Here is a 13,445-nt window from a genome sequence, read left to right as displayed (position 1 = left end):
AGCGAAGGGGTCTAGTCTGGTGTTTTTACACCAGGTGTTGCAGCTTGTGACTGATAACTGCTTAGGAACAAAAGTCCCTGCTTGAAGCTGTTTCCATTTTGTTGCTATCGCGTTTGTAAGACTTGATCTAATTTCTAGAAAAGTGACATTACTGATTATTTTTCACGGAGAGCGCTAGCTATCTCCTCAGATTCTTTTAAAGCCCGTCTCTGATCTGACAGTGTATTCTTGCCCCCAGGCAGATATCATTTTGTGGGATTATAAGAAAAGGGAACTGATTGCACGGCTGTCACTTCACAAGGGCAAAATCGAAGCTCTGGCCTTTTCGCCAAATGATTTGTACTTGGTATCACTGGGAGGCCCAGATGATGGAAGGTAATGAACTAAACATATTTACTTATTTTCCACGAGGCATATTTCCAGACGTGTCAAGTACCCTCTCCCCCGACACATTCTCTTTGGCCTGTCTATATTGGAGTGTGTGTTGTGTGAAAAGCCTATGAGGAAAATACCATAGGTCAGTTGTTCTCAATCCTGGCTGCACATTGAAATCAACTGTGGAGCTTTAGAAAATTACCGATACTTGGTTCCCCCTTCAGAGAGTTTGATTGATTGGCCTGGGCCTTAGGAGTTGTGAAAGCTTCCCAGGTGATTCTAATGTGCAGCTAAATTTGAGAACCACTGCTGTAAAGGAAAGATGACGTCATCCTTGTTGCATCAGCATCATCGTCATCATCAACATAGACAACAGCTAATCTTTTTGGAGCACTTACTATGTGACAGGTGTGTGCTGAGCACTTTGCATCATCTCCATGAGGTGGGAACTGTCGGGGCCATATGACAGACGGGGAACTAAAGTCACCAGCTAGTAAGTAGCAGAGCTGGGAGACAAACCCTGGCAGTGTGACTCCAGAGGTGGCATTTGTAACCTGCCTCGCCAAGAAGGGATCTTTGCCCTCACAGGCAAAAGGAACTCACAGTCAAGTTTAGTAGGCAGAGAATACATTCAAATGAAATTGGGGGGAAACGTAAATATTTAAATGAATTATATTCAGAAGAACAATCAACACAGTACATATTCCTAAGCAAAAGCTAAAGGAACATAGTCTGCAGAAGAAAAATAAGAACACTGAGGTTTGTGTAGGATTTAGTACTTTGGTGCAGTTTTACAGATATTTTCTTGTTTGAGCTTCACAGGTTTATTACAAACGAAATTTACATTTGTGTGTAGTTATATAGTGACAGCTCTCTTAATATTCAGTAAATCAACAAAATTTTCATGAGATTTCCTCCTTTAATAGTCATTCCCTCGCCATAAGTAGTCACACCTTCCCTGGGCCATCCCACTTGACTGTTTTTCATGAGCAATGTATCCAGAATCATCTATTAACATTCTTAGCTCAACTTAAAGCAGTTGTTCTCAATCTTGGATGCAGACTGGAATCACCTGAGGAAAGTTTAAAACTACTGACACTTGGGTCCACCCCCAGAGATTCTGGGAGCTTGGCAATTAGGCCGCTGCACCCCTAGCCCCTGCCAGAGAGATGCCAAGCCCCGGCCTTGGGGGAGAAAAAATGGCCCCTTAACCAAGGTTAATCTGCAAAACTGTTTGTTTCCTCTGTAATTTCAAACTTGACTTTAGGCTATCTAAAATTTGCTTGCAGAAAATTGGGGGGATGTTGAGAAAAATATCCTAAAGAAAGTTTCTCTTCTAAACAAGAAGAAAACCAATCTTGCTTACCAGGAAAATGCAATATGCCCATCCATGAATAGTCAGGTGGTGAGGAGGATGGGGTTCTGCCAATTGGTTTTGGACAAGGGGTCAACCCTGAACCTGTGGGAGGGTCCATTCTACCCAAACCAGCTGGTTTCAACACAGAGCCGGAGGAACAGAAGGGAGGCCAGTTTGTGTGTGCATGTATTTTTTTTATAGTATTACGTAGCCTTTATGTAACCTATGTAACCTTTATGAAACTTTTTTGCATTAATGTTATCCTCCCCAGCATTTTTGGTATTATTAGCCAAGCACTGTTCAATTTACGACTAAGTTGTATGATTGCACCCAGAAAGAAGGAAATGTAATCTAAAGGGCTGCTTCTCAAAGTGTGGTCCCCAGACCAGCAGCGTCAGCACCACCTGGGACTTTTTAGAAAACCAAATTGTCAGGCCCACCCCAGATCTCCTGAATCAGAAACTGCAGGGGTCGGTCCTAACAGTCTCTGCTTTAACAAGCCCTCCAGGTGATTCTGATACACGTTCAAGTTTGAGAACCTTATGTCATCCTCTTTTATTGCTTTTTTTGTTTGTTTTTTTGGCTGCAATACTTCCCCAAGGAAATTTTTTACATGAGATAACTGGGTGGTAAACTTTTATGCCTTGCATGTCTGGAAATGCCTTTGTTTTAGCGTCAGACTTGATGGATGGGCTCACTGGTTTCTAGCCTCATCATCATTTTCCTTCAAAACTTAAGTGTCACCCATTCTTCTTCGAATACCCAGTGTGACTGAGGAGATTTCTGGGGGTCAGTGTAGTTCTTTTGCTCCTTTGTAAGTGAACTGCTTTGCTATTATTTCTTTCTTTCTAGAACCACTAAAAGAGCTGTTTCTTACTTTGAAAGCCTGTTTTCCCCTGACTGCTTTTTCCCCCTCGTTTGGCAGTGTGGTGGTGTGGAGCATAGCCAAGAGAGATGCCATCTGCGGCAGTCCCGCTGCCGGCCTCAACGTCGGGAATGCCACCACAGTGATCTTCTCGAGGTGCCGGGATGAGATGTTCGTTACTGCTGGGAAGTACGTGTCTGCAGTTGGGGTTTTTGGTACTCAGAGACCACTGCATTTGCTTGTGCTGAAAACATGGTGATTCTAATTTGAGGGAACACGTTTTTAGTCTTGGAAAAAATATCATACGTCACACATTTCATTATTTTGTAGTCCAGTCATCCTTTTAGCTGAAAGTCTTTTAAATATGGTTATTTGAAAATTCTGTGCTTCCTACTGAAAAGGCTCTGCTTATCTACTAAACTCATTTGAGGTTCTGGTGTGTTCCTTACTGATAACACCATACTCAGAGTAATTTGCACAATTGCACAGGTTCACTTACTGGTTGATGTTTCTTACCACCTGCTCTTAATTTAGGTCTCATGAAATAACTGTGGATGAACTGTGCCAGGAATTTTCAAATGTTTCACTGTTAGCCATATGAGATAATTTCCAGTAGGGCCAGCTCTCACCAGCTAACAGAGGCCAAGCCGAAGGTCTGAACAGAGGCCAGCATCTGTCTAACAGAAGAAATTAATTTACAGATTCACCAATCAGGGCCCTGTTTGGAGTCTGAAGGTTAAACCCGTCTAAAAGCATCCTCTTTAATGTCGTATACCAGTTCAAAGGTGAGAAATCTGTGAATGCAGTGTTGAAGTATATGCCCGGTGGAACTATCCTTTTCAACCCACCTCTGGTGTCCCACCCGGGAAGGGCACACACCGTTGGTTGCTCTTCCAGCCGGAGTAAGGAATTTGTTCTGCTCTACGTCTGTACTGTTTCCTGTCCCCACCTTGTGAAATGCAGCATTTGCTTCACGGTTAATTATGAGGAAGGATTTATTCAGAGGCCATGAAACTAACTGGTTGACATGAAAGCCAGCCCCTGAGGAGTGAATCTTATTAGGACAGTACTCTGATCCTACAGCGGCTGACCACGTCCCACTCCCTCTTCAGAGGCTGCTGGTGACCGCGAAGCTCCTCAGCTCCCTTCGGGTTTGCAGAGTGACTGGTTTTATGGGGCTCTTTCTGCTCCTCAGAGGAGGCTTACACAGCGGGCATCAGCCCATTCTGATGTCCGTGGACAACGTTTCTCCAGGAGTCAAACTTGAATTTAAACCAAACCAAAAAAATATATATTTTTTTAAAGATTTTATTTTTTTCCTTTTTCTCCCCAAAGCCCCCTGGTACATAGTTGTGTATTCTTCGTTGTGGGTTCTTCTAGTTGTGGCATGTGGGACGCTGCCTCAGCGTGGTCTGATGAGCAGTGCCATGTCCGCGCCCAGGATTCGAACTAACGAAACACTGGGCCGCCTGCAGCGGAGCGCGCGAACTTAACCACTCGGCCACGGGGCCAGCCCCCCAAAAAAATATTTTTTAAGACAATCTATATTCTAGGTCTGCTTTAATTTCATGTGACACTGATAACAGAAAAACTTAGCACTTAAGTAAGATTTCTAGTGTGGTTCCCATATACCCTGGGTTCTCCATGATGGTCCCAATTTCAGGTATTCTGTTATATTGACCCCCAGGAGATGTCCTACAAATTCTAATAGTTCAGCATCCAAATAACATTTACCAAGAAGGCCATGGAAAAGCTGATTAAAAAAAAAATTGGGAGGTACATTCAAAATACTTACTGAGCACTTACTATGTGCATTACTCAGCTTATAAAGAAAAGGGCGACTAAATTTGATCAGTATATTTTTAAATTAATCTTTGCTGCCTTGGGATATTAGCTGAAGTTTTGGTGATACTGACTATGATATTTTTACACAATTATTAATTCAGATTAACTAAACATACAATGATTAAGTACCTACCGTATGCCAAGTCTTGTGTCGGGTACTGATTTTGTTTGACTTCTGGTTGTTTCATCTCGTTTCTCTTCCTTGAAGACAGGACTCTCTATAATGAAGCACTTCTCTTTAAAAAAATTCCTCGCTACTCAATTTGTTGTAGTTAGTGCCATCGAGTCAATTCTGACTCTAGTGACCTGTGCACAGCAGAGAAGAACCCTGCTGAGTCTTTCTGTGCCATCCTCTTACCTTCTGGCACTGTATCACTCTGCTGCTATTCATACGATTTTCACGGCAAAATTGTTCAGAAGTGGGCGGCCAGGTCCTTCTTCCCAGTCTGTCTTAGTCTGGAAGCTGCGCTGAAACCTGTCCACCATGGGTGACCCTGCTGGTAGGTGAAGTCCCAGTGGCATAGCTTTCAGCATCACAGCAACACACAGCCACCACAGTATGACAACTGACAGATGGGTGGTGTGGTTCCCTGACTGAGAAACGAACCTGGACCGCCACAGTGAGAGCGCTGAATCTTAACCACTAGACCACAAGGGCTGGCTTCACAGCTCACTACCTCGAAAGAAACGTACTTAATGATCTCTGATTTGCTCTTCATGTGTTTACTTGTTTATTTGTTTGTCTGTTTTCATTATAGTGGGTAGAGTGTGCACTTCAAAGTGAGAGAGAACAGGGTGTGAATCCTTACTCTGCTGCGTATAGGCTCTGCGCTTTCCAACTTGGGGAACGGGGGATCATAAAACCTGCCTCCCAGGGTGGTCATGAGGATTGAAAAGAAGATCTCAGGCAGAGCGCTAGGCTGGAACGACCCTCAGATATGTCTGGTTCTCTTCCCTTCCACTTCTCCTTCAAGAGAATAAGGACACAGAGAAGATACGAAGTACTTATTAAATGAGTACCCCTTTGATTTGAGTTTCTTTTCTATAGTGGGACAATTCGAGTATGGGAACTGGATCTCCCAAATAGAAAAATCTGGCCAACGGAGTGCTTAACAGGACAGATGAAAAGAATAGTCATGAGTGTGACAGTAAGTATTACTTTAAGTGTTATTTAAATAAGTAACTATTATTACAAGCTCTTGTTAACAGTACTGACCAAGATGTGTGTGTGTGTACATGTAACTGGGGCTGGGGGAGGGGAGGGGAGAGGAGGTCTGGACATACGGGATGTTGAGGAGGCAAAGGTGAGGGAGAGTCTCACTTGTGGAGCTCCTTTCAGAAGTCAGAGAGGAGCTGCCTCGACACAGCTCTGGGTCTTGTCTTGCTGGGCCCTGGGCTGCTATCAGATGGAGAAACCTGCTGCACCTCAGGGGAAGCAGTGTAGCCAGGAGGCGCTCAGAGCCCACAGCACATCCCTCTGTTGCTTATGTTATTTCTGCCACTAGAAATAAAGTTTCTAACAATGAAACTCATTGTTGAAATGCAGTCTCTTCCATAAAGAAGAATCCTTCATATATTTTTAACGTGGAGTCATACATATAACTCCATTCTCCACTGAATTGTTCCTCTTGTTTAATGCGTAGTCACTTTATGAATATAGCCTTTGGAAAATGTGAGATAAAGCACATGTGTGTTCTCTTTGGAGGAGCACACCGTTATCCTAGGAGCCCTTTGGAGGTGTCTCAGGAGTTGGAACTGGCGGGGTATGCATACTAACATCAGACACGAGTAGACTTCAAGTGAATGCACGGGCTGATTGGACTCTAATATTTCCTCCGGTTCTGAGTTTGACCCAGATTCTCCTTCCCTCAGAGCTGTTCTTATACATCTTTGAGTCTGAGGAAACAGAAGTAGCCATGAGCACCTTTGCAGATCTTCACGGGGTTTCAGAGGAAGCCCATCCTATCCCTGATCAGGGGCTCATGGGCATCACTGAGGAAAACCAGGTCTTCAAGTGTCTTTTTCTCTCTGATCCCCAGATGGCCGATGATGACAGCTTTTTCTACCTTGGCACCACAACTGGCGATATCCTAAAAATGAACCCTCGGACTAAACTGCTGGCAGACACTGGGCCTGCGAAGGACAAATTCAGTCTGGTGAGTAGAGACCGTCAAACTCTGCTCTGCCCTGCAGTTTTCTCGTGATATCTTCCCTCCACTGGCAGCACAGATTTACACTAAGAAAGAGTCTGTGGACGATATGATCTTATATATAGAAAATCCTAAAAAAATCCATCGGAAAGCTACTAGAAGTAATCAACAATTATAGCAAAGTTGCAGGGTACAAAATCAACTTTCATAAATCAGTTGCATTTCTATACTCTAATAATGAACTAACAGGAAGAGAACTCAAGAACACAATCCCATTCACAATCGCAACAAAAAGAATAAAATATCTTGGAATAAATTTAACCAAGGAAGTGAAAAACCTACACAGTGAAAACTACAAGACTTTCCTGAAAGAAATTTATGATGACGTAAAGAAATGGAAAGACATTCCATGCACATGGATTGGAAGAATAAACATAGTTAAAATGTCCATACTACCTAAAGCAATCTACAGATTCAATGCAATCCCAATCAGAATCCCAATGACATTCTTCACAGAAATAGAACAAAGAATCCTAAAATTCATACGGGGCAACAAAAGACCCCGAATTGCTAAAGCAATCCTGATAAACAAGAGCAAAGCTGGAGGCATCACAATCCCTGACTTCAAAATGTACTACAAAGCTATAGTGATCAAAATAGCATGGTACCGGTACAAAAACACGCACACACATCAATGGAACAGAAGTGAAAGCTCAGAAATAAAACCACATATCTGTGGACAGCTAATCTTCAACAAAGGAGCTGAGAACACACAATGGAGAAAAGAAAGTCTCTTCAACAAATGGTGTTGGGAAAACTAGACAACCACATGTAAAAGAATGAAAATAGACCATTCTTTTACACCATTCACAAAAATAAGCTCAAAATGGATCAAAGACTTGAAGGTAAGACCTGAAACCATAAGACTTCTAGAATAAAATATAGGCAGTACACTCTTTGACATCAGTCTTAAAAGGATCTTTTCAGAGACCATGTTTTCTCAGACAAGGGAAACAATAGAAAGAATAAACAAATGGGACTTCATTAGACTAAAGAGCTTCTACAAGGCAAAGGAAAACAGGATTGAGACAAAAACACAACCCACCAACGGGGAAAAAATATTTGCAAATCATATATCCAACAAAGGGATAATCTCCATAATAGATAAAGAACTCATACAACTCAACAACAAAAAATCAAACAACCTGATCAACAAATGGGCAGGGGATATGAACAGACATTTCTCCAAAGAAGATATACAGATGGCCAATAGGCACATGAAAAGATGCTCATCATCACTGATCATCAGGGAAACGCAAATCAAAACTACACTAAGATATCACCTAACACCTGTTAGAATGGCTAAAATAACCAAAACAAAAAATAACAAATGTTGGCGAGGTTGTGGAGAAAAGGGAACCCTCATACACTGCTGGTGGGAATGCAATCTGGTGCAGCCACTATGGAAAACAGTATGGAGATTTCTCAAAAAATTAAAAATAGAAATACATATGACGCAGCCATCCCATTACTGGTTATCTATCCAAAGAACTTGAAATCAGCAATTCAAAGAGACCCATGCACCCCTATGTTCATCGCAGCATTATTCACAATAGCCAAGACACGGAAGCAACCTAAGTGCCCATGGACTGATGATTGGATAAAGAAGATGTGGTGTATATATATATACAATAGAATACTACTCATGCATAAAAAAGGATAAGATCATCCCATTCACAATACCATGGATGACCTTGAGGGTATTATGTTAAGCAAAATAAGCCAGATAGAGAAAGACAAACTCTGTATGACTCCACTCGTATGTGGAAGATAAACAAACACATGGATAAAGAAGACAGATTAGTGGTTACCATGGGAAAGGAGGGTGGGGAGCGGGCACAAAGAGTGAAGTGGTGTACCTATAATATGACTGACAAACCAGAATGTACAAGTGAAATCTCATCAGGTTGTAAACTATCATAACCTCAATAAAATTTTTTTTTAAATAAAAGAAGAAAGAGTCTGTGGAAAAAAGAAAAAGCCTGTGATGCACCCAAGGCCACACCTACATTTGCAAGGTGTGTTGACTCGTTCTCTAAGCCCTCATTTCTGGTTTATATTCAGGGCAAAGATATTCCTACGTATCCTCAATTAGGGAATCAGAGCCATACCTTTTTTCACATCTTCAAAGCACAGGACCTGTGGCCTTGTGATTTGTAACCACATTGGTTCCAGCATTTGGGCAGCCCTGTTGCCATATGTAAGAGACATGTGCTCTTTGATCTACAAGAATATGTATATATGATTTTTTACTAATCTAATAACGAGATCTTAGATTTTAGCCTCAGCCAACATTCTAAGTCATGAGCAAGACCTAGAAATTATTGATTGCTTATATTTGCAGAATTCCTAACAATTCTGGTTAAAAGTCCAGTGAGAGACTTTGATATTGAAACAAAAATAAAAAGCCTTTGATCTCAGGATAATTTTACAGAGTAAGTGCTGCTGTTTCCAGTACTAGACGCTTTGAATTTGAAAGCTTGTCCTGGGTTCTGCATCTGCCTATCTCGTGTCTGATAATAAAACAGATGGTTCCAACTAAGCTTAGATACTTTTCCACTTAGCAGATATTCCCAAGAGGCTTTGGAATATTGCACCATGTTCCTGGGAAGATGTCAGAGTTTTCTTAATCATACCATCATTTAATATTCAAGCTTTTAAGGTGATGCCTAAGAATCAGAGAAAGCTATAATATAGGTAGAGATGAGCTTAGAAATAATCCCACAGGAGATCCAGGTATAGTCTACACCAATGCTGTTTGAGTTATTTTTAGGAGAGAGATTCCAATATGTTAAACAGACAAAAGCAAAGCAGAGCAGATTAAGGAAGGACAGGGATTAGAGCTCTGCCAGTCCCAACTCCTGAGACGCCACCGAAGGACTGCGTAAAACACTACTCATGAAATATGGCCAATAGACACATGAAAAGATGTTCATCATCGCTAATCATCAGGGAAATGCAAATCAAAACTACACTAAGATATCACCTTACACCCGTTAGATTGGCAAAAACATCCAAAACCAAGAGCGACAAATGTTGGAGAGGTTGTGGAGAAAAAGGAACCCTCATACACTGTTGGTGGGAATACAAACTGGTACAGCCACTATGGAAAACAGTATGGAGATTTCTCAAAAAGTTAAAAATAGAAATACCCTATGACCCAGCCATCCCATTACTGGGTATCTATCCTAAGAACCTGATATCAGAAATCTCAAGAGTCCGTTGTACCCCTATGTTCATCGCAGCATTATTTACAATAGCCAAGACGTGGAACCAGCCTACATGCCCAGCAACTGATGATTGGATAAAGAAGATATGGTATATATACACAATGGAATACTACTCAGCCATAAAAAAGACAAAATTGGCCCATTCACAACAACGTGGATGGACCTCGAGGGTATTATGTTAAGCGAAATAAGCCAGTCAGAGAAAGACGAACTCTATATGATTCCACTCATAGGTGGAAGTTAGTATATTGATAAGGAGATCAGATCGGTGGTTACCAGGGAAAAGGGGGGGTGGGGGGAGGGCACAAAGGGGGAAGTGGTGTACCCACAACATGACTAACAAAAATGTACAACTGAAATCTCACAAGGTTGTAATCTATCATAACATTAATTAAAAAAAAAAAAAAAACACTACTCATGAAAACTACTCATCTTGATACTTTTGCCTCCCCAGCACCTGGGGTCTAAGTGCCTCTCCAGAAAAGATGCTGGCTGTCTTAGTGTTCTACGTACGTGCCATCCAGAGTGGCACTATGGATGCTTTAATTCCTAACCAATTAGGTCTGATGGTAAATTCCACAAAGCAATGGCTCCAAGGTGACTTTTATACAAGTGGAAAGAAAATAATTCTTTCTTTTTTAGTTAGTGGATTTTTCTTTCTTCTCCCCAAAGCCCCCCAGTACATAGTTGTATATATTCTAGTTGTGGGTCCTTCTAGTTCTGCTAATGTGGGAGGCTGCCTCAGCATGGCTTGATGAGCAGTGCTGGGTCCACACCCAGGATCCGAACCAGCGAAACCCTAGGCCACCGAAGCAGAGCGCATGAACTTAACCACTTGGTCACGGAGCCAGCCCCAAGATAATAATTTTCATTACGACAAACAGATAGGAGGTATTATTGAAGACGTTTGGTTCGAATATCAAGTGATTGTGGGCATTTACCCATTTTGAAACTCTACTTAAATATTTGCTCTATGGTTAGAAAGGTAAAGACTTGGAGTGGTTTCAAATGGACCTATTAGGCATCAGCACTAAAATCAAGAAGAACATGATGATCATCGTCACAATAATATTAAAAGTAGTACGTGCTCAGCAAATGTTGACGTGTCAGACATGGAGCAAAGCACCTGCCTTTCTTTGACTGTCACCACCAATCTGATGAGATAGGTGCCGTTTTCATCCCTGCTCTACAGATGAGGAAACTGAGGCACATACCATTTAAGATCTCCTGGGTAGTGAGTAGTAGAGCTGAGATTTGAACCCAGGCAGGCTGGCTCCAGAACCTGCACACTTGAGCAATATCCTCTATAGTTTCAAAAAAGTTTATCTAGAAATTGGATACACGTAACTTTGAGGCTCTGTTGAACTCTACCCCTTGCTTCCCCGAGTCCCGGAAAAAATGCTGAGAATATTCACTCACCGGGGTTGTCTCCTCGTGAGCCAGGCGTTCATCCCATTGTCCTGCTGCAACGCTTCTGGAGCCGGGGGCGGGCAGGAGAGGAGAGTGTGTGATTCTGGTCCATGCCTTCATGTTCTTGAGCCTCGGTTTCTCTTCTCAAACATCATGAAATACCTTTTGAGCCAAAACAGGCAAAATTCACTTGAACGTAACTTGACCGGACATTATATTTATTTAATAATATTCAGACTTTCTTAAGGCACAAATCTATAAAGTCATTAGCTATATTATTATTGCATGTTTTAAAATAAAATATTGGTCATGCACATTTTAAGATTAGAACTTCACAGTAGGTGCTATAACATGGCCATGATACATCCCCAAGCTGTGAAGATGGCTTTGAATTTAAATGTTTCCTTCAATTGTTAACACTATATACTGCATGCTTTAATTCAGAAAAGTGAGCAAGAAGGAGTCTTTTGTGCTTTCTTTGGATGTTGACTATAGTCTCTGCATTACACAAATTAAGTTCTGGTGAAAACAATGGCCACTGAAGAACTAGTGTTGCCGAGGCTGTGCTTATGCTCTAACTGCATTTGAGTGGATATAAAGGGGTTAATTTGTAATAGGTTAAAAACGCACAGATGGTTTTAAAGGGAGGAAGTTTGGTGAATTGTGTTTGCTCCTTGCAGGACCTGGAGGGCTACTTCCTGGCACACAAGCTTGTTGTCGGCCCTGAGCCCTTTTTGCCAGCCCGGGGGGCCATCACTGGCAATGCTTCATGAGCTCGTCCAAGCAACATGTGGCCGCATTGACCTGGCCTTGGCCACGCTCATTGTGTCAGGTCACACACTCACTCTTAATGATGAAAACAGTTAGGCTTTTTCTCACTGCTGTTTCTCCCCCCAGGGAGTGTCGGCTATCAAATGCCTGAAGATGGGGGGTTTGTTGGTGGGCTCTGGAGCCGGGTTGCTGGTCTTCTGTAAAAGCCCCAGCTACAAACCCATCAAGTAAGTTCCAGGCCCCACATGGCTGGGATGGGGAGAGACCCACCAGAGGGAGGTTTGCTTGAAGTCAGTAACTAAGTGATATTGGCAAAGGGATATTTGGTTAAAGAATCTCATCTTGCTGTTAAAATGAGTAGTTGGAATGACAATAGGTGGTGGTTTCTTTGCCAATGAAAACACAATGGCTTATGTTGAATTAAGCCAAAGTGATCCACTATTACTCACGGGTTACTGCCCTTCTAATAAATATGTAATTTCTTATTTACACTGAGCCATGACAGAGGAAATATGCTGTTATAAACTTATCCAACCAATAACCTCAAATTTCAAACTTTCAAAATTGTTTTTTTTAATAAACTTTATTATGCAATGGGTACCTATTATGTGCCGGGCACCATGCTAGTAGTTAATGCATCTGAATACAAGTTTTAATACAAATAGCTGACATTCACTAGCTATTTTTATGGGCCAGATACTATGCTATGTACTTTTCATAACTTATCTAATTAAAATAAAGTGAAATAAAACCTTACACATTTTCATTAACAAGTATTTATTGAGCACCTCCTCCATCCAAACAAATGTGCTAGATGCTATTTAAAAAATAAGGAAAAATCAGATATGGTTTATTTTAACTTCCGGTCTGGTTTGGGGATAAGTTACAATGAAAAGTCACTGTAATAGAAGATAATATATAAACACAAATCTCATGGTCCAGCTTGAGTAAAATATATCGTGGATGTTGTAGAGAAGATCAGAGAAGGGAGTGATCTTTTTGGCATGGAGAGGTCACCTCACAGAGGGGCAGAACTTGAACTTGGCTTCAACAGAAGCTACACGCTCCTAGACATGCTCCCATGGCCTCTGCCAGCTCTAAGGGAGTCGGGGTGGTTGCACCTGCATTGTAGAAATGAGCATTAGCTGTCTTCACTGAAACAAATCTCTGTTGAGTGAGCACTCAGTAGGTACCAGGCATGATTCTAGACGCTTGGGATCTATCAATGAATAAAGCAAACCGGAAAAAAAAGGACAAAGAAAAAAAATCCTGCCCTCAGGGAGCTTACATTCCAGCAGGAGGGAAATGGCAACAAACAGTAAACAAGTAAAGTACACAGTATTAGAGGGTGATGTGGACGGTGGATGTAGAGTCAGGGGGAC

At 41.8% G+C, this 13,445-nt stretch overlaps 1 protein-coding gene across 1 annotated transcript in view; it reads left to right on the top strand.

The window, feature by feature from the left end:
* The window catches only part of CFAP52 (cilia and flagella associated protein 52), a 40,827-nt gene that overhangs the window by 5,962 nt on the left and 21,420 nt on the right, over positions 1-13,445 (top strand). The window contains exons 3-7 of the mRNA XM_046674649.1: positions 239-375; positions 2,658-2,786; positions 5,491-5,590; positions 6,482-6,598; positions 12,190-12,290. Of these exons, the coding sequence (XP_046530605.1) occupies positions 239-375; positions 2,658-2,786; positions 5,491-5,590; positions 6,482-6,598; positions 12,190-12,290 (584 nt within the window). The remainder of the gene's footprint in view (positions 1-238; positions 376-2,657; positions 2,787-5,490; positions 5,591-6,481; positions 6,599-12,189; positions 12,291-13,445) is intronic.

The sequence above is a fragment of the Equus quagga genome, chromosome 11, assembly GCF_021613505.1.
Source record: "Equus quagga isolate Etosha38 chromosome 11, UCLA_HA_Equagga_1.0, whole genome shotgun sequence".
Classification (NCBI taxonomy): Eukaryota; Metazoa; Chordata; class Mammalia; order Perissodactyla; family Equidae; genus Equus; species Equus quagga.
Note: the sequence above shows the minus strand (reverse complement) of the source record. Positions and strands in the feature narration are given on the sequence as shown.